Source organism: Fusarium venenatum, assembly GCF_020744135.1.
Source record: "Fusarium venenatum strain MPI-CAGE-CH-0201 chromosome Unknown EDB82scaffold_4, whole genome shotgun sequence".
Classification (NCBI taxonomy): Eukaryota; Fungi; Ascomycota; class Sordariomycetes; order Hypocreales; family Nectriaceae; genus Fusarium; species Fusarium venenatum.
The window spans coordinates 2,786,738-2,809,130 of record NW_027072132.1 but is presented as its reverse complement, the minus strand read 5'-3'; the positions used below and the strand labels follow the sequence as shown (position 1 = coordinate 2,809,130).

The 22,393-nt window shown below is 48.8% G+C and overlaps 6 protein-coding genes across 6 annotated transcripts; 4 read left to right on the top strand and 2 right to left on the bottom strand.

Moving 5' to 3' along the window:
• Positions 1–801: 801 nt before the first annotated feature.
• On the top strand, positions 802–3,937 carry EDB82DRAFT_309963 (uncharacterized protein). Its single transcript, XM_025737817.2, has 4 exons — positions 802–1,203; positions 1,255–1,389; positions 1,621–2,447; positions 2,495–3,937. The coding sequence occupies exons 1-4, from the start codon at positions 1,064–1,066 to the stop codon at positions 3,481–3,483; spliced, it is 2,091 nt and encodes a 696-aa protein (XP_025592641.1). The 5' UTR covers positions 802–1,063; the 3' UTR covers positions 3,484–3,937.
• A 1,064-nt stretch (positions 3,938–5,001) lies between these two features.
• EDB82DRAFT_548180 (uncharacterized protein) lies at positions 5,002–6,012 on the top strand (the record flags this gene model as incomplete). Its single annotated transcript, XM_025737816.2, has 2 exons — positions 5,002–5,174; positions 5,298–6,012. 2 exons carry the CDS (start codon positions 5,002–5,004, stop codon positions 6,010–6,012), a joined length of 888 nt encoding a protein of 295 aa, XP_025592640.2.
• A 1,320-nt stretch (positions 6,013–7,332) lies between these two features.
• Positions 7,333–9,427, bottom strand: EDB82DRAFT_309944 (uncharacterized protein). Its single transcript, XM_025737815.2, has 3 exons — positions 9,235–9,427; positions 8,316–9,092; positions 7,333–8,259 (listed from the first exon to the last, which is right to left on the bottom strand). The coding sequence occupies exons 1-3, from the start codon at positions 9,331–9,333 to the stop codon at positions 7,348–7,350; spliced, it is 1,788 nt and encodes a 595-aa protein (XP_025592639.1). The 5' UTR covers positions 9,334–9,427; the 3' UTR covers positions 7,333–7,347.
• A 4,099-nt stretch (positions 9,428–13,526) lies between these two features.
• On the bottom strand, positions 13,527–15,438 carry EDB82DRAFT_309892 (SAC3/GANP/Nin1/mts3/eIF-3 p25 family-domain-containing protein). The gene is made up of 3 exons (XM_025737813.2): positions 15,232–15,438; positions 13,926–15,165; positions 13,527–13,871 (listed from the first exon to the last, which is right to left on the bottom strand). The coding sequence occupies exons 1-3, from the start codon at positions 15,308–15,310 to the stop codon at positions 13,658–13,660; spliced, it is 1,533 nt and encodes a 510-aa protein (XP_025592637.2). The 5' UTR covers positions 15,311–15,438; the 3' UTR covers positions 13,527–13,657.
• Positions 15,439–15,488: 50 nt separating this feature from the next.
• On the top strand, positions 15,489–17,897 carry EDB82DRAFT_513680 (EAP30/Vps36 family-domain-containing protein). The gene is made up of 2 exons (XM_025737812.2): positions 15,489–15,940; positions 15,993–17,897. The coding sequence occupies exons 1-2, from the start codon at positions 15,840–15,842 to the stop codon at positions 17,824–17,826; spliced, it is 1,935 nt and encodes a 644-aa protein (XP_025592636.1). The 5' UTR covers positions 15,489–15,839; the 3' UTR covers positions 17,827–17,897.
• A 2,538-nt stretch (positions 17,898–20,435) lies between these two features.
• On the top strand, positions 20,436–21,627 carry EDB82DRAFT_513677 (uncharacterized protein). The gene has a single exon (XM_025737810.2). The coding sequence runs from the start codon at positions 20,668–20,670 to the stop codon at positions 21,517–21,519; it is 852 nt and encodes a 283-aa protein (XP_025592634.1). The 5' UTR covers positions 20,436–20,667; the 3' UTR covers positions 21,520–21,627.
• The last annotated feature ends 766 nt before the right edge of the window (positions 21,628–22,393 follow it).

Genomic DNA, 22,393 nt, shown 5'->3' with positions numbered 1-22,393 from the left:
ATTGTCGACATCACGGCTGTGGCTTTGGCCAGCCTCATATTCCTTCCAAATCGCGGATGCTTTTTAGGGGTTGCTAATTGGCTGGTTCGTCTATTTTCAAGACACATGTGGGGGATCTTGAACTTTGAGATCTATTGCTGACTGTTGAATTTATCCTCAGATATACGTCTTTATTCTTGTCATTGTTATTGGCTGACTCGTCTGTTTTCGACTCTTTTGGGGACGTTGACGCATATGCATTTTCTGGCCGCAGTCTGCGTGGCCTAGTGGTGTTGGGCTGAGCCTGGTCACATTTTGATTGGCGGGACTCTGTATGTATTCAATCGAGGAAAATGTCGCTCCTACAAGGTCAAATAAACTTGATTCACGAGTCTAGATCGTCCAATCCCCAGGCGTTGGCGATTGACAAGCATCTGCAAGTGGTGCCAAGCTTCGTACATGGACCCTTCTTTTCTCCACTCTGACATTGAACCCTTGAATCTTGAAAGAGCATCGTGACATCTCCCAGCCTTTCTGGTTGGAGTATCGCCAGGAACATGCCTATGCCTAGTAGAGGATCTTCGGTGCGCGCGCTAAGCTCGGCGCGCGCAATCGAGTTGACACAAAAGATTAATCATTGGAAGTTGGCACAGCTGCTAAAGTGTTGCGATTGATTTTGGGTAGCAATCATCTTCTCCTGAAACCCCCAAGGTTTGCCCTTTCCCACCTTCTCATTCATTTCTCGTGATACCATCAGTGCCAATTATTTGCTTGTCGGGAGCCGATCGACGGGCAACTTGACTCAAGTCGAACTGACGGCGCACAGGCCCGCTCTTTCCTTTCCCCTCCTTCGCAACTCATCTCCGCATCTTTCCTCCCTTATATCGTGATAAGGGCAAGGCAAAGGAGGGAAGGAGACGAGGGATCTCGTTGACACCCTGCCAAATACCTACCTTTTGATCTCTGGTCATTTGGAGACTCCTGTCACTCCTGAGAATTCACCTTCAACCTAGAGGTTTCGGCGGAGGATATGCTCCTTTGATTGCTTCGCTCGCCGTCGTCATATTAATTATTCCTCTTCATCATGCCTATCAAGGTCAAATCCAAGAAGCTCCCCGCTCCCCGCGAGGGCAGTCCTATCTCCATCCGTCACGACTACGAAAATGATCTACCGGATATTAGAACTAACGACAGCTTTAGAGAGGTCGTCAAGAAGCTCTCTTTGTAAGTTGTCATAATCACGATCCAATTGACCTTGACTAAGACGTTTTGCAGATACTTTGTTGCAGTCATTGAGCTGCCGAGCACCTTTGAACAGCTGAGGACCACAGCTGCGGGGACTTCCTTACGCATCTTGGTGGATCATCTCACTGCGACATGCACCAACCGCGGAATTGTCAATGCTCTTCTGTACGTATTGTCTGAACGACATTGTGCCAGTGACTGCTTCTTTCTCAGTGTTTTCCCTGAATCTTGTATCGCTCGTCTCCCGAATCGTGTTTGTGGCTGCATAACAGCTCCTGTCAGGGGAGCCAATGACAGAAATGCCCAACCCAACTTTGATCTGATTACATATGTCGTGCAACTCTGATGCCATACGCTCTCAATAACTGTACTTCTCAGCTAACAAAATCCCCACAGCGCTCTCAAATGGCATTATACCACTTCTTCAGAACATCGAACACTGGGAGAATCGCGCGCCGACGCGTGTGAAATCGTTGCATGGCGTTTTCTCACTCGTCTCTCTGAACGCGAGGCAGTTAATTACTGCCTTTACGAGATCCCGGATCTTGACGATGATCACCAAGATGAAGAAGCGGGCAATGGCCACGCGGGTGATGAGGAGACCGGAGAGCGTTCTCCTCTTCTGTCTCATATTCGCACCATTGATAATCGCCGGCGTGGTCCTGGCCCTGCTGGAAGTAGCATGAAACGCAATCAGCTCCTGAGTTCTCTCTCCCGCTTGACTATGACATCCGATGACGAGGATGATGAGAATGAAGGTGATCCAACATCGTCTTTTAAGAATTTGAATGCCCTCGAGATTGCAGCCATTGCCGACGCCAAACGTTTCCTCAGTCAGCACATTGTCCAAAAGATCATCACGGCTATATGGAGCGGCGATATCGTCTTTTGGGACAGCTTATCAGTGCACTCAACCAAGAAAGTCAGGTTTTATAATCCTAGGACAGCAGACCCTTTTTCTCGGTTGCGTGTTCCCAAATACCTCAAGAGCTGGGAGGTAGTATTCTTCTGCATTTTCCTCGCCCTCTATTACTCTGTTCTCATTATGAGAGACGAGTCCCGTATCACCATCCCTGAGGTGGTCCTGTTCCTCTGGATAGCGGCCTTCTTTTACGACGAGCTTAGTGAGTGGCTTGATGCGGGCTCAATCTTCTATGCCACAGATATCTGGAACTTGTTTGACATGATCATGATTACAATCGGGTTTGCCTTTGCAATTCTGCGTAAGAACCACAACCCCTTCCAAATAACAACGTGCTAACTGAGACAGGCATTATTGGTATCGTCCAAAACAAACCGGAGTTCAGTGACCTTGCATTTGACATATTGGCGCTCGAAGCACTCTTCATGATTCCTCGCATCTTCTCCATCCTGAGTCTGAGCCCTGCTTGGGGTACACTCATACCCTGCTTGAAGGAGATGGGTAAAGACTTCTTCAAATACATGGTACTCGTTGTCGTTGTTTACTGCGGCTTTCTGACGACATTTTCGCTTGTGGGCCGTAATGTCTTTGCATTCAAGTCAATGGCTTGGATTTTGACAAAGATATTCTACGGCTCAGCACCTATTGGCTTTGAGGTGATGAATCAGATCGATCCGTTTTTTGGGCCGCCTCTGATGATTATGTTCATTACACTCTCCAGCTTTCTGTTGATGGGCTCCTTGACTGGTATGCTTTCCAACAGTTTCTCACGGGTTATCACCCACGCTAAGGAGGAGTATCTGTACGTGTACAGTGTCTATGTCTTGGAGGCGTCGACTAGCAACCGACTCACCCACTTCTATCCTCCTTTTAATCTGCTTGCTTTGGTCATCTTTCGACCCTGGCGCCTAATCTTTACGGCCGATGAGAAGTTTCGTGCCGGGCGTATCATACTCCTTAAGGCTACCCATTGGCCAATTGTTAGCATCATCAGGCTCTATGAGATGTGGCGCAAGCCCGGGGCCCTGGGTGATGAATTTGCTGGGTTCAAGGGCCCGTCGCACTCCTCCCGACGCAACGGTCGGCAATTAATTACACAGAGGCGATCTGCTTCTACTGTTGGCCGCCCAACACTTGCATCTCCTAGAGGTCGAGCAAACGGTCAGAGTACTGAGCAGCGTGAGGATGATATGGATGCCCCAACTGCCATGGAGGTGCAACTTAGTGAGTTGAACCGCAAGATTGACCAGCTCACTGCAACTGTTCTGGCGATTCAAGAGAAGCAAGCAGGTGAAAGCGGCAGTGGAAGCTCTGATGCGGGCGCCACCACCGCCTAACTGCGGTTCTTTCACGATCGGGCCGGTCCGTTGAGGCGCTCAAACATTTGACTTTGTGACTTTGGGACTTTCTACACGGGTCTCATCGGCCGAGGTCAAGAGTGGGTATGTAAACGGAGGGGCGGGTTTCGAAGCGCCCCAGAAGCTTTGGTGTGATGTGGACGGTGGCAGTAGGGAGGCGGAGAGCAACGGCTCTGGAGATCAGTCGGCCTTGTGGAGATTAAGTTTCTCGAAGAACGGGTTCAACAGCGGGATCAACGACTCCAAGTCTGGAATTTGTTCCTGGGGATGCTTGTATTGGATTTGACCTCTTTGCATTGTTTGTTGAAGCCTTTAGAGCTACACGTAGCATTAGAACGATAGCTTAAATTGTATGAGATCAGCCTCACTGTTTTTACTACAAGCTGCTTAAAACAGAAACTGTGAGTTATATGCGAAGCCACTAACCCTTCCTTCTACTACGATTGGCTTTTGCTATCCGCATATCCTGTAGGCAATTGGTTGATGAGAAAAGTCTAGCGATGTTCTATGGACTTTCTTTTTGCTTAAAGCCGTTACATGCCGTTGCAGATCCGACTAAGTATTGAAATCAACTTCCACAAGCGGCAGACCCATGCCTAAATATTGACTAGCCCAAGTTGCTATCTAGGTAGATTGAGCCGCAATGCCTCCAGCATAACCGGCAAGCGTCGGCGTGGGGGAAGTTCGCGTATAAGTTAGCAAGAGGTGAAGGTATTGCGGAGAGAACGAATCCAATTTTCTAGGCGTTTTTGGCGGAAGGGGCGGTCAATAGTACTAGGGCTGTATTTTGTTGTATGAAGTGTAATCATGAGCTTTTGGTGTTTCTATTTGTTAGTTCATTAAGTATGGGTTCTGTTTATGTGGGTTTATGTTAAACGATAGTTGATCTACCTGTCCATACACACACACGTAGACATTGAATGGTTCGATATACACGACTGAATGAACATCAGTCTCAGAAGCGAAAGTTTCAATAGTTGGTCCTCTCTTATACTGACAGGAATGCTAAAAATACCCGCGACAAACCGTCAACGTTGAAACTCGGCAACGAGTCCGAATGGCTCGCCGATCTCGGCGCCCGGGAGTCAATATGACAGAATGAGAGTTCCTAGGTTCCGCATCATTCTCGATCATATTATCACATCGCTAACGTACCGAGAAGAGGGTCCTACTAGCGAAGGATACACTTAGTTACACCAGCCCACTCATAGCTAAGGGATTTGCTTCGGGGTTTAGAGCCGCTCGTTTCGTTATCGCTTTCTTTTATCCCCCCCCTCTAGCTTTTTTCCCTATTCTGGTCCGTCCCAAGCTTATTAGGTTACTGACTACTTACCTTGGTCTCTGTCCCCCGTTCTATAGTTTGTTTCCTTTCTATCTTTCTTCTTCCGTCATATTACTGTTTCTTTCTTTTTTTCGAATTCTTGAACGACAACTTGAAAGTAAAGGACAAGGGCTAGTCATTACATGGAAATAACTAAAAACGAAAATAAAAACATCATGAAGGACTCTGATGCGCCAGCGTTGGCTCTGGCCGGGACAACTACAACCGAGCAAATCACCACCAAAAACACATGGAACACCAAGAATTTGACATCACGACTCGGCGCCGATTTGCTCTCGGCTGCGAGTGCTGCCTCCATGGTTGCGCCTCTCATTGCTATCATTGACCGGTAAGTACAATGTCATTGATGTTGTTCAGTCTTGTTTGCGCACATCCTCAATACGGAGGGGGAAAAATGGCCGACTTCGCCAAGAATCTCCAACGACAAAAAAAGCTGACATCATGACAACAGCTCCATCATGGAAAATGCTTCAGGTGCAAACACTCTTGTCAACTCTGTCAAATCCTCTCTCCGAACTCTCATCACACGCCCTCACACTCTGCTCTTCTCAAAACCCACAGCGCTCATCTTTTGCCTATACGGAGGCACATATCTTACCGCCAATGCTGTCGACACATCCTTCTCGACTGTCAACAATAGGCCTGCATCGAGCGTGACGGCTGGAACGACAAAATTCGCTGCCTCAAGCGCCGCCAACATTGGTGTCTGCATCTACAAGGATCAGGTCTTTGTGCGCATGTTTGGTCCCCCCGGAGTAGTCCCCCGACCTGTGCCTCTGGCTTCGTACGGTCTATTTGCGCTGCGCGATTGCATGACCATCTTTGCGTCGTTCAACGTCCCGCCTTTACTGGGCCCTATTCTGGACGAGAAGTTCTCTGCTGAAATGAAGAAGCGAGTATCTGGGCTCTACGCAGCGCAGTTCATGGCGCCTGCCATGGTGCAGTTCATTTCTACACCCATGCATTTGTTTGGTCTTGATCTTTACAACCGTCAAGCGACCGGTCCTGGAGGCGCAGTAGTATCATTACGAGACCGATTAGATCTTGTGCGCCGAAACTGGTTCATCAGCTCCGTTGCACGAATTTGTCGAATTGTCCCTGCATTTGGTGTTGGCGGTATCGTCAACATGAAAGTGCGCAAGAACCTCATGACCAAGCTAGAGTAAAAGGAGTTCGTTCTTAGCCGCTGACATCACACATATACATCACACACATACACACACACACACACGCTTACTCGCAACATTCCCCGTCTTGGTACCCCAAAGGATGGGCATGACCTCATATTTCCGGTTCTGGTTTTGGTTCCCGTTCCTGGCGTTCTTCAGTTACGCGGCTGCGTAATAATGGTTTGCATTTGTTGCTTCGGTCTTGTAACGGTCCATGGCATTGGGGGTTTAATGTTACATTTCATGGTTTTCAAAGGATGGCGAAACGCACAAGGAGCGTACGACGACGATCTGCTACCGACGATAGACTTCTAGAACAGACAGACTGATACGATTGACTCATATGAAGAAATAGTTCAAGTACAAAGGATGCATTCATCTCTACGAATATCATGTCACTGAAATACAGCATGTTGAGTAGTTTGTTTGACTATTTACTCCGATTTTCACATCAGTTCAGGGGAAGGGCTGATTGAATTGTTATTTTTCATTCGTCACGCATTTGCATGCGCTCATCATGCTATCCACCTCCACCTCCACCTTCACTCAAAGTGCTCCTATCTTGCTTCTCGCAGGCCATGCAAGACAGACCACCCGCCATCCCATCAACACCCACGAGCATGGCTCGTCGAAGCTTGTTTATACAGCTTATCGGGGCTGTCATCCTGGCGCAAATCTTCTGGCCATCCTCATTCCTGATGTGCTGCAATAGGGCGCAATCACATCTGCCTGCCCCTGATCCATATCCTAGCCACCATCCACAGGCCTGGTCACCTTCGGTGAGGAACTAAAGAAAAATAAAAAGGGAAGAAAAGTACTGGGCTCAGTCATGTGATATCAAAACGGCACTACAAAGGCCGGACACCCGCCACAAGGCAGAGTGCCAAAGAAGATACGCAAAAGGGGTGAAAGCAGCAAAAGAGGGGGGCATTGCAGGCCCAACGAAAGACAACGAACGTCTGGTACACTGAACGTAAAAGATTATGAGTCATTCAGCTAATAAAGTGGTATCAAAGAAGCATCAAGTTCCTCGCCGACGTGTCGTCATAAATTCGCAAAGAGTACAAATAAAACAAAAATAAAAATGGAAAACGTAGGCTTGTCGTCCGTTGGGGACTCATGAGAAATTGTAGATCCGTTCTTGAAGAGAAAAACGCACGTTATCAAGGTTTCAGGCTCTGTACGGTTCGGCGTGGTTATGGGAGGGCGAGAATATACAATGTGAGTCCAAATGCTGCCCTTGTTGGTGGGGTTTCGACTCTCTACTTGGATCCGGGTACTGAAGGAATGCAACCAAGCTGAAACACCATTGTCGTCAGCAAGGTTCGGCACTTATACGGCCTCCACGTAGAGGAGCAGCTTCTCGTTTCGCTGAAGAGCAAAGTCCAGATCGTTGTCGCTTATCATGCTTGGCTTGTCTCCGGTAGGCTCATCCTTGTAGAAGAGTTGGATCTCCTCGTTGGCTGGAATCTTCAAGCGATCGCAGATCTTGTCGTATAGTGCCTGGAACGAAATATCCGTCGGTACTCGAATGGCAATGAGATCGCCGTTGAAATACATCTTGATCTTCATTGCAGATGGTGGTTGTGCGGGAGGTTGCATGCCCCCGCCTAACGAGGCTTGCGAAGGTTGCGACAATGATGATGCTTGTGTTTGCATATCAGGGTGCGCTGGTCCCAGACCATATCCACTACCATTCAAGTTGTTTTGCGAGCCACCAGCAGGAGATTCCATAGATGAGAGTTGGGAGCCTTGCGACAGACGATATTCATTTTCGTTATCGTTGGGGTCGATCTCGTAGTCTCCTTCGCGGGGTGCGAAAAATTGTCGCACCAAGTTACATCTTGAAATGTAAGGGGGTTGGTTGAGCATGTTCTTGACGTAGGCGTCCAAGTTGTGCAATCGTCCCTCAGTAATCGCATCTGTCACATAGTTGACCGGACCAGGCATGTATGGCAGAGTGCGCTTCTGTGTCCCCGTATTGCCAGCCTCGGCCGGGAACTCGGTGAGTAGGGCAATCTGGAAATCGTAAAAGTCCTCGTAGTAACGAGAAAGCTCCCATTGTCGACCATCTTCGAGCACGGCTTCGATCACGAACCAATACTTGTCCTCAGCAAAACAGTATCGTGGTATCCGTGCTTCGAGGGGAGCATGGAGCGGAGCAGCAGGTTTTTGCACCTGGCCTTGCTGAGGCTGCGGCTGCGGCTGCTGAGAAGTTCGAGGCTGGCTTGCGTATCCTTGCTGCTACATCGATGTCAGTGCTTTTCCTTGGCTGACATTGCTCTGCTACAAAGACTTACCGTTCCGTTCTGTGAAGGTTGTCGGGAATGTTGCTGTTGCTGAATGCTCATGCGTTCCATCCCTTGCTCGATACCTTGTCCAGGTTGTCCGGGACCGCCTCCTTCAAACTTGCCCAGCGTGATGCTACTATTCTTGTATTCAGCAGCCATCTTCTTCCATTCCTCCACTTTGGGCACACCGGCACGCTTGATGGCATCTCCTGGGTTCTGAATCGCCTTATCGCTTGCCATATCTCGAATTTCGACGAATGATACAGGGATCAATCCAGGGCCGCCCAATCGACCGATGGGCTTGGCGACAAACCATTCGGGGTTCGATTGTGCAATAACAATAATGGCCTCGCCAGCCTTTGCCTCTAACTCGTCTGCTCTTTCCGCAGCAAAGTCGTACATGACAATTCCGTAAACCATGGCACCCGTCTTTCCGACTGACTTTGAATTTCGCTGGTGGCCTTGGGGCGCAGCATTTGTGGTAGGTGACATGACGGCTGGCGCAGGATGCGTTGCTGGCGACTCGCTGTATCCGGAATCATGGTCGGGGTTCTTAGGCGGGGAGGGGGGTTGACCTCCGTCGGACTGTGCACTATCTCGCTCGGTTCGGCCAAGGGCTTGGAAGAAGGTTACGGGCACGAGACCCCGGGCGTCAGGAAGAGCTGGGTTGCATGCTTCGTACCAGTCTTGATCGTTTTCGCGGCCGATAACGTGGAAAAAGTCGCCTCTCGAAAAGCTGAGTTCTTGGCTGGAACGGGCCTCGTAATCGTAAAGGGCTCGAATAACCTAGAGATTGGGTTGGGCATCAGTATTGGAGCTCTAGGATCAATGTGAAGTTTGCCGTGGGACCATGGCGGCGCCCAATGTGGCAAACCGGTTGGAGGAATTATTGAGGCTTGTGGTATGCGTGGGAGGGGAGGCCACCAACCTTCTTGGGAGGAACAATGGCGACAGCCGATTTGGGAGTGACTGGTCCTTTGTCCTTATCACCTTTGATCGAACGTCGAAGAGCCTGTACGAAGCGCATTACTGTTAACTTTTTGGCTCGAGTATTGAAGAGCGCCAGCAAAGGCGACGCGAATAACAAGTGACAACGAGGAGAGCGCCTTTCACGATTGCAGTCGAATACGGCGGGGGAGGGGGGCAACTAGGCAGTGAGAAGGAGATGTGCGAATAACGCCTTGTGAGGCACAAGAAGTTGAAATCAAAGCACGACATGGCCGCGATATTCTGTATTGAGAGGCATGGGCGACCGAAAGGGGCAGTGACGAACCTTCATTTTTGTGTAACCGAATGCCTCCTGGGCAGTTGCAAGTTGGGAAGTTGTGAATCTCTCAAAGGTGGAGGTTGTAAAAAAAGGACCAAGAATCGCAAGAACGACCTGAGTAAGGTAGAGACGAACTGAACCTGGACCCCGATGGGAGCACGGCGGCGGGCTGGGCTACCTTATTTCGATCCAAGCCGATATTGGTGTAAGGCAAGGTACAGGATTACAGGTACCTAACCGCTAAGCCGGGCACGGGCAGCGCGTGCAGTGCGGCGGTTGCAGTGGAGTGGGGTGGTAAGAAGGACCCCCAAGAACGATGTGCCTTACAGTGAAAGCCTGCCCCGGGTCACACTGCACAGAAAAATAGAAATGAGTGGAGTGATTAGACTTAGAGTTGAGTCCTCTGAACGTGAGTTGGTCGGGCTGCGAGTGTACGCCAGGGGGGACGGGATACGTAGGTAGTATGTACACAGCTTGACGTGGGTTGGCGCGATATCACTCACAGTAACTCGCTGTGTTGTGATGATGTGCTGTACTTCGCTCGCTCAGGTGGACTGAAGTGTTGTGGAAGTGATTGTGTAATGGTTGACAAAAGTCGAAGAAAGAGAATAGAAGAAATAGCAGGTCTGATTCAGTGGCGGTTAAAGGGAGGAGACGGGTTTTTCTTCCTTGGTGATTTGCTTGTTTGCTTCTTTTGCTTCGCAACAACCTGATGACTTGGGTTTGGTCAAATTGTATAAACCTGTGACTGATCGGATTTCAAAACTTGGATTTCAGTGCACCTGTGACGCAAAATAGCACAAGGATTTGATGGAATAATAAAAGGACTCGTGTGTCGAATTCCTTTTGGCGAGTATTCAACAATGCAAATAATTATCTGTACAGCCGGATAATAGCAGAACAAAAGGTAGAAAGTGTTGAATAGCACGCTCGAGGTGGGGTGATACAGTAGAACAGATGGAGGGGTCGCAGTGATAAACTTGGCATCTGCCAGAGATGCGGGTCCTGTAAGTGGGAATGACAGTGATTGAGGGAGGATACGGTAAAGATTATTGTATCTGATACAGAGATCCTAAGGCGAAGAAAAGAACAAGAGAAGAAAAGACTGGAGGGTGCAAGAGTCGCAATTTGGTCAAATATTAAAAGACAGCATGACTGAGGTCATGAATGGATCTATCTGGTTGGTGGCCAGTTCTGAGTTACCATTAGTTCCAGATCCATCATGGTTTCGAGCTTTGACAAGCTTCAAGGCCTACCTACAGCAACGGTCTGTGTTAGACTACGGTAAGTGCAGCTGATGTGATACTTTGGATAATGGGAACCAGACTTGATTAGCCCTCGCTATGACATTATTCGAAGCTTGGATAACGCCAAGAGCTCCGTCGCTTTCTTTCGACTCTTCACCACTAAAAACATCAATCCAACCCTTGTCGCCTTTAGCTGGCTTCAAACTGCCAATTACACTACACCATTCGGCGCTTCGAGACGATTGTACTGAGCAGTTGTACTGCAAGAGGGCACAAGATCTACCACACATATGCAGTATTCACTCAGCACTGCCCACAATATCGCATCTACAGGCGAGCAGCATGCAGACCTTCCGCTTACAGAACCAATCCCTATCGTATACTATACTACACTACCCACCCCTCATCATACATACAGAGATGAAAAAGAACAAAAGTGCCCTTGTTGATTGACGCCTGACTAGGTCGTCGACTCGACTCGACTCAACTCGGGCCAACCGTCGCCTAATCCTGTCTCGTCTCACTCTCGTTCGCTCATCCCCGGGCCATGGGTGTGGTCAAATTAGCAAGGGGATCATGGTGGATTCGTCATATCCGGATGTAGCAGCCTAGGGTCCCTCCATCTCATCTTTTACAGCACGCAAGTACGTGCCGCTAATTTTTAATAAATCGAACTCGAGAAATTCCCGGACATTTGAGCGACTAAAAGAAACGGGGGAGCTTGTCGCGTGGCAGGGATGGGTTCAGCATGCAGGGGGGCCACGCATCGATCGCACCGCATTAATTGCTACCGTACCTGTCCGTACCAAGGACTAACAGGCTTCTAGAAATCACCACGATGGAGACTGCCAGAAAGAGGGTGATTGTTGCAACATCTCTTTCTCTTCTGCCCTGTCCCGTTATTGATGCCATATGCTCTGAGCGGCATATGTGTTCGGCATAATGGCAGGGCTTGATTTTTTACTCAACCCAATACACCCGAGATGCGAATTGCATAAAGAAACAACTATCTGATGCCGGATGTTGGTGGTCCAGCCCTCTCGAGTTTATGCAAGCGGCAGACGCTCGCTCGTTTCTTCAGCTGATAAATCCTAGGCAATGCAATGGACTCAGTTTCGTAACACTCATCATGTTGGGCCAAGGCCAAAGTACAGAAGAAAGAAATTGTGTTGCCGAGTCGATACAGTTCAGTCGATGTTGTCCAGGACGTCAGAATTGTGGATTCTAGCTGTCAATCAATCATGCTCGCAAGCATTTAGCAATCGTATCTTGCACGCGACACAGTGGTCTTTGCAAGTCATTATCCCAATGACCCATCCTTGTCGAGCTTTAATCCATAATCTACCGGAAGCGTCCCCCGCCATCGTCTACGCTGGCGCCGTTTTGTCTGCGGATACCACTGCCCTAGGTCATAATCCCAAGTGTCAATCTCCCGCCCGCTTCAACCAAGAAACAACCTTGCTGGACCTGCTCTTAATTCCCTATGGGACAAAAAGTGAGAACATCAACTCGACTCCTTCCCAAGGGGTCCAGGGAGGTGCGGGCTGCGGTTACTAATCAAGTCTTATCTCCCAAGCGCTTTAATTAGGGCACTACCAAGGCCCTATACCAAAGGTACTGAAACAGTCCTAAGAGGTAGAAAGGCAATTTAAAGTCTATGCCTAAGACAGTATCGGCAGGGATTTTGAGATCGACCTGTAAGTCCGATGGGTTCGATTGCGACAAGTGCCCGTGAGGCGCACAAATGTCAACAGTGGTTATTCAACAGTGTTTTCAACAATAAGATACCGGGATGGTACCGAAGTGGTAGTTATAGCTGGGATTCGAACAGGCAGTGCAAGACTGTGATCATCCAACACGGTCGGGTGTCGGTCGATCTTAGTTCACCACTACACCAGCAAGCCAAGCGACATTCTCTTTGGGATTCACATTGTTATATCTTATATACCTGAACAGTGAACATTCCATTATCAAGAAAATATCCATACATAAACGATGCATTAATCTTGCAAGTAGCCTACTTATAATTGCAAGAGCCGCGCTCGAATTCAAAGGACAATTGTTCTACTGGCTTCTTGTAATTGAAAGTCATCTAGTAGACAGGTGCAAAATATCAGATTGCCACTGTCAAAACTTACTTTATCCTCGATTATGGCATTCACTACCTCAGGTGATGGAGATTGGTGATCACTGATGCAGCCAACAAAGGAATGCACTAAACAACCCAGATCAAGTAAGCTGTGGATATAAATTCAATTGCTGATTACTCTAAAGCTACCAACCAGGAACTCCTCTAGCATTGCAACTGCTTTCGAACCTGTTAAGGCGAGTGCACAAAGACCCGGCTCAGTGACAAACCCTCCATCCACTGGCCTCAACAGGACAAGAAAGAGCAAGCTAATCAAAGGCTGGTACCCGACTGCATCCCAAACAAATACGTTGTATCTAGAGTCTGTCCCATCCCATCCCATCCAATTTTGTGATGCACCGTACATCAAAAGTGTCGCCTCAGTTGTTAGGCTGGGTGCTGGTATCGAGGCTATGGTTAATTTGTGAATCCCAAGGTAAAGAAGCATAGATGGACTATGGACATGCTGTACCCAGGTCGGTGCAGAGTATAATGGCACGAAATACACCGGTGCCACCTAAGCAGAAACAGGGTATAAAACGCCGAAGTCGTGTCTACATGAATGACCACATATCACCAGAGTGAAAGCATCATCATGTTCCGTCGATAAACATAACGACAGAAAAGTCTCAATCGATGAGACGTTGGAAAAAGTCGCACTGGGAAAGACAAGAAAAAGAAAAAGAAAACTCCAAGGTCGGGACAAGGCTTAGATCTGACCCTTGATATCAACTTTTTGGAATGCTGTGCTACGCGCGGCCTCGAAGAGAGGACCGGCTTTGCCGGTCAGGAACGCAATGTAGTCTGTTCGGTCTTCCAACAAGTGCTGACCTTGATGATCGATGATAAACTGGGCCGCATCAGCATCAGACTCGAAACCGAGTTCTTCAGTGATGAAGCGAAGCTTGACATCCGGCTTGTATCTGTAGACCAGTTAGTAAAAGACTCGTCGATATATCATGGTTGGGAAAACTCACGCTTTGCAAATATTGCACAATGCAGCAAGCCGTTCTCGAACGACAAACATGTCCATGAGATATGCACCCATGTTAGGGGTATCCAAGTAGAGCTGGAAGAACCTATGATAGTTTCCCAGCGCCAAAGATGATCGCACATCCAGTGCATGCTTAATCGCCTTCTCCTCCTTCTCTGCTGTAGTTAGATCTGCCAAAGTGTCGTTCAGGCCAGTTCGGTTGGCGGTATGGATAAAATATAGAATGCGATATGCCTTGAATTCAATGGGGTTGCCCTTCAGGCCCATCCCGTATAACGATCGTAGCTGGGTCTGGCACTGATTATACTCACCAATATCCCCCTTTTCTAAGGCAATGCGCGCATGGATTTCATAAACAGAAACGGTAAAGTCGTTCTTGATATGTTGCACAGTCAAATCTTGTCTCATGGACTTGAACTGGTCACAAATGTACGAGTAGTTGCTCTCCCGCTTCCACTTCTTTTTCAGAAGATCTAGTGTCTGACGCAAAATACGTTCAGGCCGGACTTTGGATGGAACTGGAGGGGCGGTAAGGCGAAGGTACTTCTTCTCCAGCACCTCGCATGTGCCGACAATAGGTCCAGATGAAGCCGGGGGTGGACTAGGTGATCGAAGCGACTTGTATTCGTTTTCGAAGCGACGTTTGCGTTTGTTGGCTTCCTTTTGGAACTTACTTGATTTAGGTAGGGGGTCGTCCATGGAAGCACGCTTATCAGGTGAAGAATAGGAAATACGGTCTTCGAGTGAAGATCGTGAGTTAGTACGCCAAGGTGGCTGGGAGTTGTCATTACTGGCAAAATCGGTAGATTTCCGCTTCTTAGAGTTGAGAGGGACTTGGAAACTTTGCTTGGTATTTGCGTCACGTTCAGCCTTCACCAAGGCCTGGGGAAGAGGCATGTTGTCCCAGTCGAGCGTGTATAGCGTGCCGTTTGCCTTTGCGTTACCGATGGTGTCCTTAAGCTTAGCCTCGATTTCCGCACGAGGCACGGTCGGTTCGTCGTATTGGGGGAGAAAAGATCTTTGAACATAGCTCCGAACAGATTCGGGCCAGTCTACTTTAGATTTGGCCTGCTCTGGCGTTGCAGTTACACCATTCACGGGCGAAGCAGAAGACATTTGGGGTTGCACGGGGGGCGGTGGAGGTGCGTATCCGGCATAAGGAGCAGGCGGCGCTCCGTACTGATTGAATCCTTGACGGACAGCAACGGGGATGAATGCAGGATCTGCGTTTAGTGTCAGGCTTGTCGAGGCTAGGAACTGTTTTGCGGACGAGCAAGGTGATGACTTACTCGTCGGGTAGGCATAAGATGTCGGTACGGTTTGCTGGGTCACGCTCGGCGCTTGCTGCGCTGACCAAGTTGGCATCATTGCGTCGAAATGCTAGCGGTACGAGGGGTTAGTTTTTTACTGAGTGCGTTGGGGAGAAATGATGTCGGATGTAGAATGATAAATGGCGGAGCAAGGTGATCCTCGGAAATGGTTGAATTACGTGTGGAGGTTTCTTTGAGGGCATTTTCTCATGGTCGGTGGCGGTATGGTCCCTGCTCATTCTCGGAGAAACTGTGATCCGGTGATACGCTTAAGCTTTGTCTGAAACTTGAAGCTTATCACATAGTGGAGCCGACAACCCTGGAGAGGCCTGTCAAGTTTCGCGTGCCTTGGAAGACATCACTCAACATCGAAACGCTTCACCTTTTGGATTTGTGAATCGATTCGGAAATTGGAGCAAACATAAAAAATCTATTCTCTGTTTCTTTGTTCATTTTTGTTTGTGTGAGATTTGTTGGTTTCTTTGTATCCTAGCGCCTGTTTGCTGCAAGCCACCTTCAACTTGCATCATCAACGACCATTCCAGTCATACACGAATTCCTCTCACTTACTCTGACCTCCATGACGGATGTTTCTGAAACAAATCGACCTCACTACCGCACTACGGCCCTCTTATCTCCCTGATGAGGTGCTTCTCTTTGTCCAGGACAACGTCGGCTTGTATGAGGGGTAAGTTGCTTGTTGCCGGGGCGTCTTGGGGCTGGAGTTGACAACGTTGCAGCAAGTTCAAGCTTCCTAATCAGCAGAATGGGCAGGTTTACTTGACTTCACACCGAATCTGTTATGTTGACAAGAAAGAACCCCGCACACACTCTGTAGCGTTGGACCTAAAAGATGTAGAGCGCCATGAGTTTTATGCTGGCTTTCTCAAGTCATCAGCCAAGGTGACTCTGATACCAAAACCACTTAAACGATCATCATATCACAGCCGCGCTATATCGAATGTATCGAGCTCACAAAGGAACACTTCTGGATCCCCTGGGCATTCCGAATCTGGGTACCGAGCTCCCCCTGAGCCTCCTGTAACGAGTGCGACCTGGGTCTGCACAATATGCAGTTTCTCAAACCCAGTCCCTTCGAACTTCGACCCAACCTCTGCAAACGCACATACGCCTCTCCCTCCATGCTTAGCTTGTGGCATCAAGCCGTCTTTAGCTCATGTTCTGAAAGCTGCGATTTCTGGGGCGAGTAATCGTCCAGCAGCCTCGCCAGCCCTTGATTCACCAATCCCGTTACGGCCAGCTCAGGCTGACAGTCGGCCTCTGTCCGAAAACCTGGATCAATTACCTACGCCAAGTTTGTCTAATGCATCCAATGGCTCGAGGTCATCTGCTTCATTCCAATGTCCTCGGTGCACTTTCTCGAATCACCCCTCTCTGATGACATGCGAGATGTGCGGTGGCCCTCTGATATCCAACAACGTTCCATCACCTATCCAGCAAAGCTCAGCGTCCGAGACAGTCAGAACTGATTCCCCGGGGCCTGTCCTTGATCCTACCAAGAGCAACAAGAACGGGAGTGATGCCCCTGAATGCGTCAAGATCTCTTTCCGGCGGGGAGGTGAGAAGATATTCTATGAGCGTCTGAAAGGTTCGATGACACAGCGCAAATGGCTACTTCGAGATGCCCCTCCGGCTCCGAGCAGTCGGGCTGCGGACGAAGGAGCAGGCGATCCAGCCAATGGTGGTTCAGGGGGGCGAACGAAGGGCGTCGGTATTGCTGGATTAGAGCAGCTGGGTCTGAACATGCGCAAAAACAATGAGTTGCTCATTGGAAGTGCCTTTGAGGATCTGGAGGCTCTTATGTCATCTGCTAAAGAGGTGATTGCCCTTGCAGAACGGTTTGCGCGACAGACGAACAACGGGCAAGGCAACGCATCGGCCGAGGAGAATGCCATCCTCGCCGAGTCGGCAAGCCAACTTGGACTCGTCACAACCAAGGACATTGTAGGCGGTGGTAGCTCCGAGTCGCTTTATTTATCAGAACTAGCCAGAAACTTGGCTGAATTCCTGACAGATGACTCGAGAGGCGTGCTCAAAAAGGCTGGTGGTATTATCACGCTTGTTGATCTGTGGGCCATGTTCAACAGAGCTCGAGGTGGTGTTGAGCTTGTCAGCCCAGCAGATTTCGAAAAGGCTGCAAGGCTTTGGAGCAAGCTTAAGCTGCCTGTCCGCCTGCGCACCTTCCGCAGTGGCGTCATGGTTGTTCAGAGCCGCGAGCGCACTGACGGAACCACCGTAAGAGCCATACTTTCATGGTTGAAAGACCTCCACGAGTTCCCACCGGACCGGGATGTGCCCTGGGACTGGCAGGAGTTTGGCCGTGGAGTGACTGCTCAAGAAGCCGCTGAGCGCTTCGGATGGAGTCTTGGTGTTGCAGAAGAGGAACTGCTGATGGCTGAGGAGCGGGGAGAGTTGTGTCGTGAGGAGGGACTAGAGGGTCTCAAGTTCTGGGTGAACTACATCAACCTGGGCGAACACAAGAAGCACAGGACGCAAGCTCAGAAGGACAGTGATGAAGTCATGAAAGCACTGAAAGCAAGCGGGCTCTTATAGACAAAGCGTGCCGTGCTGGTTTATATAGCGTGGGCCTGCCCGAGAGTTTTACCGGAGCAAGAAATAATACAATTCATGCAATATATGCTGTATTAGTTCTCCGTTTAGCATTAATTTGTGGTTGTGGATATATATACATGTTTTGCCCGGAATCATAATCGTCTACCGAACTCCAACTCCTATGCGAATGCCAGATTTTGCAAAAGCTAAAAACGCCCCGTGATGCCCAAACGATCATTAATCACACAACAACATGAGTAGACATATGCTCGACAGCTTCCTTAATGGTGCGTAGCATGCGCTGATTGACACAAAAGGGGCATCTCAAGGGCCGTTCATCTCGAGCGACAGGCGTCTCCGATGCGATCGGAGTGAGTGTGAGATCAGCACCCAAGTCATGGGCCGGCGTAGCTGTGAAGCGCTGAACAGAAGAGGCACGCGCAGTAGGTGTGGTCATGATACTGTTTTGTTGGAGCCCGACTCGTTCCGCACGCTCACGTTCCTCACGCACAGCCGCAGCCTGCTCCTCGGCGGCCTGCTCTTCCTGCTGAAGCTGACGCAAGGCATTCTGCAGAACAACTTCAGGGTCGTCATCGGCGTATATTGGTTGATCTGGCTGAGGTGGAGGGATTGCAGGAGGGTCGTGGGTCATCATGGGAGGAGGCGGTGGCAGAGGAGGCTGCGGTTGTTGAGACCCTGTCAATCTTCGAACCACTTCATCACGCACCAATGCACACGTGCCGAGGCTGGGCTCGATGCCAACAACGCGCAGGACTTCTTCTCTAATTGCTCCTGGGCTTGTATCTGGGGCAAGATTCATAAATCGGGGAACGCAATCGGCCAGATATCCAATGTCTTCGGCGGGATTCATTCCGCCATCCCCATGACGCCGCTGTCTTCGTATTAAAAGTCCATACCGTTTCTTGAAACGATGAATCCATCCCGGGGAGAATTCGGGAGGGTTTTCATCTTTATATCGAGGTAGCTGGTTGAAGATGGTCTTTGCTTTATCTCCCAATTCCTCATTGGTAGGCTGACGTCCAGAGGCCTGGACTTGCTGGAACCAGATGAGGACGAGCTTTTCTACATCAGGCCAGTTTCCGTACCGCAGACGGGACCCAGATAATTGAGGGTTGTCACTATCCAGGCGCGAGTACTTTGGCGACAGCGAGTGCGACACGGTGGATTGGCTTATTTGCTGGCCGTACTGCGAGTAGAACCACTCAATACAGGCTTTATGTGAAGGACGAATAGGCTGACTGTTGGCCCAACGACGTAAAGCCCTACGTTGATCGAGGGTCAAAGAATGCCTCTCTTTTGGTGACGCGCCGACATGATCACCAACTTGGTCAACGGCCGACAGGTCGTGGCCTACCTGATCGACAGCATCAACAGGAGAGAGGTCCGGGGCGGGAGCAGCAACAAGGGCCGGGTCGGTGGTAGCAGCCGACATGCCCAGGACGGCTATCTCCTTGAGGTGTGGATTCTCGATTTTGGGGGATATTGGGGATGGAGAGGCTATCGTTGTATCCGAAGGACGTGCGCTTCGCGGGAGGTGGGATGTTTCGATTAAGGAGATAGTTGATGACTGTTTGGCGAGAGAATGTCGATGGCGGGGGAGGAGTTCCGTGTCACGTGAATGCTCCAGTGAATAACAAGGTAGGTACGTCAAACAGGTGGGTTAGACCAACAACATTACATGGAAGGAATTTATGTTGCAAAAGGAAGTCTAATTCGAAGAGGTATTAGTTATATGGAATCACTAAATACTATCCTTGCTCTTATTCAGTCATTTTCATAGTATTAATTTTTGAACATTCTGTAACCTAGAAATCGGCCAAGAGTGATATGAACAAAACCTCGATATATGCTTCTTCGATAACGTACTAGACTGAATCGCTAGTCCTCGTTGTTTCCGGCAACTTTGATAGAAGCATGGATGTCAACCAGGATTACAGATATAGACATGCTGGGATATAGACATGGGTTTTTCTTCCTTCGGCGAAATTTTTTAATGTTACATAATTGTCATAAAATTAAGAGTGGGAAAAGAGGTTGCATAGCATATCATTTCATCAAACACAATTTCCGCACAGGTTATTCTGATAGTCCGCTTGGTCGTCTATCAATCGTACTGTAACAGTGCTCAATACACATAAATGAGCTGATTTTTCTCTAGCTCAAGAGCTCGGATGTTCGTCAATAAAAAACTCAACGAACAGCTAAAGTCTTCAAGGTGGATGGGATGAGGATAAAGATGGGATGGGATGGAATACAGGCTCCGGGCCGGTTTCGCACTGACCTAACTCTTTGGGCGTGGAGAAATTGCACATGGAGATGAAGACGAAGCTCTCTAATAGTTCCCCGGTCTGTTTTGACTCCTTACCATCATTAAAACCTCAACTATCGTGAAGTCTCGTTTGAACTATTCCCAGAAGACTCGTCAGGTTCTCATGAGCAAACTAAATATACTGATTACATGACTAGCGGCTGTAGAGATGCCCGTCAACTTCCTTTTCAGGAGTACCCGGCTCTAGCTTGAACCATGCCGCCACTTGGCAAAGTTCTCGAACGTGTGCCTAGCGATACGCTAGCTTTGTCGTCCTGCATGGCGATCTGCCGACAGGCTAGCTAACTAACATGTTCTTTACCAACTGACTTTATAACATTTCTGCTCCTTTTAAAACCGTTGGAATCTCTTTTTCTTACTCGTTGCTGTATCAGACGTTGAAACGGCGACTTTATACCCCTTTCGCGATACTACTCTACTTGTCATCATCGCCACTCACAATACATCCTATCTACCCAGTCTTGTTCCAAACCGAAGGATAATCATACAAAATGGCAATGACCAGCGCTTTAGGGGACCAGGACGGTTCACACTATAGGGCACCAGGAACTGCCAGATCTTCAACAGCAGCTTCCACCACTTCCAGTTCCACCAGAATCGCCCTCTTCAACTCCCTCACGCCATCAAGTACCGCTCTTGTGAGCGAGTGCGCAGATACACCATACCGTCCACTACCAAGATCATTGAAGATATCATGGCAGTGGAATAAACTACGAACGTTCTTTATCGGCACTGAATCCAGCTCAAAGATGTTTGCCGTAACAGAACACTCTGGACTTTTCGGTCGTACTTCAGGTGCGCCTTGCTTGCTCCTACACAACGGCCCTACCGGAAAGGATCCGATATTAGCAGCAGCTGGCGAAACTTTGCGAGACGGTCTGTCCGATCCAGGTGTTTTAGAAAGCATTGTCAATGTCTCTGGGGCACCCGGAACGGATAACAGAGTTGCTACCGAGATTGTTCAGGCACTATACGATGATATTGAACAATGTATTGTATTCCGATGGGCAATCGAATCAAAACCAGAAGAGGCAGGACAAGATGGCATCTTCACGAGAGAAGAGTTTGAATGGACGATGACACCGATACAAGCGGCAACAGACGCTAAATACTGCCACGAATTCAAGCTGTACCGTGTTGGCGATGTGAAGGCGCCGAATGAGTACCTGGCTATGGCTTCATGGAAAGAGGCAGCATGGAAGACCTGCAAGATTGATTTCTCAGATAATGGAATCCAGAAAGGTTTTGGAGACCGGTGGTCTCTTATGGTTATTATGTCTGCATTGCGGATGTGGCAGCTTGGTCGATCAGGACAAGCATCACTAGAGTACGTATCAAATTGATACTACTGAGTTTTTCTTGTGTAATCTAGCGTTTGCTTTTTAAAATAGAACCAACAGCGTACGATATAAGTAATAGACAATGTATATTCAGACTGGTTTTCAGTTGGGGATTAGTATTCAAGTCTTTTCCTGGTGTTTTAGTATGACAGTATCATATTGTTGAACCCACACGTTGGCTTACATCAATACAAAACTGTTATCAGTCGGAGAAAAGGCCACCCTATGCTTCCTAGGACACTACGCACCGCATGGTAATCTAGGATACCATCAAATGTGATACGAGGCTCTGCGTCTTCAGCCTCCGCGCAACATGACCGCCATCACTGATGAATAGAAGAAGTCGCCCATCATTCGCACAGAGTTTTTTTTAGTTAGTAGAGAATAATCCATCATTATGCTGTCTCATTTTATCGGAAGGTGCACCACATGGGAATTATGAGCATAGTGAACTGCCCCAAATTGGCATCAAGTCTCGCCGACGAGGGAGCTGGGCTGCGAAGATGGCAAGGAGTCAGCGGACGAATTATGGTCACAACTCTAATAGCATAGCCCTTGGCTTCGGATATGGAGAACCACAATGACAAGACATTGGCCAAGTACCAAACATCAAGCCGATATCGTGTTGCCAATGCTTGATTTTGGCACAACACAAATTTTCTCTTGCGCCATTTCGAGCTCGAGGAAAACAATGACGATTTCAGCCTGTGCGGAGTAAGCATGCAAGCAATCGCAACATCAAAATTCAGCTGGTCCGTAATAACGAAATTGGCTCGAGCTGGTCGGTCGCATGTTCGGGTTTTTCACATATGGAGGAAATCGTTCCTTAGGATCGTCATGCCACGATTGGCGAAACAGGCTTTTGTTGGTATCTGAA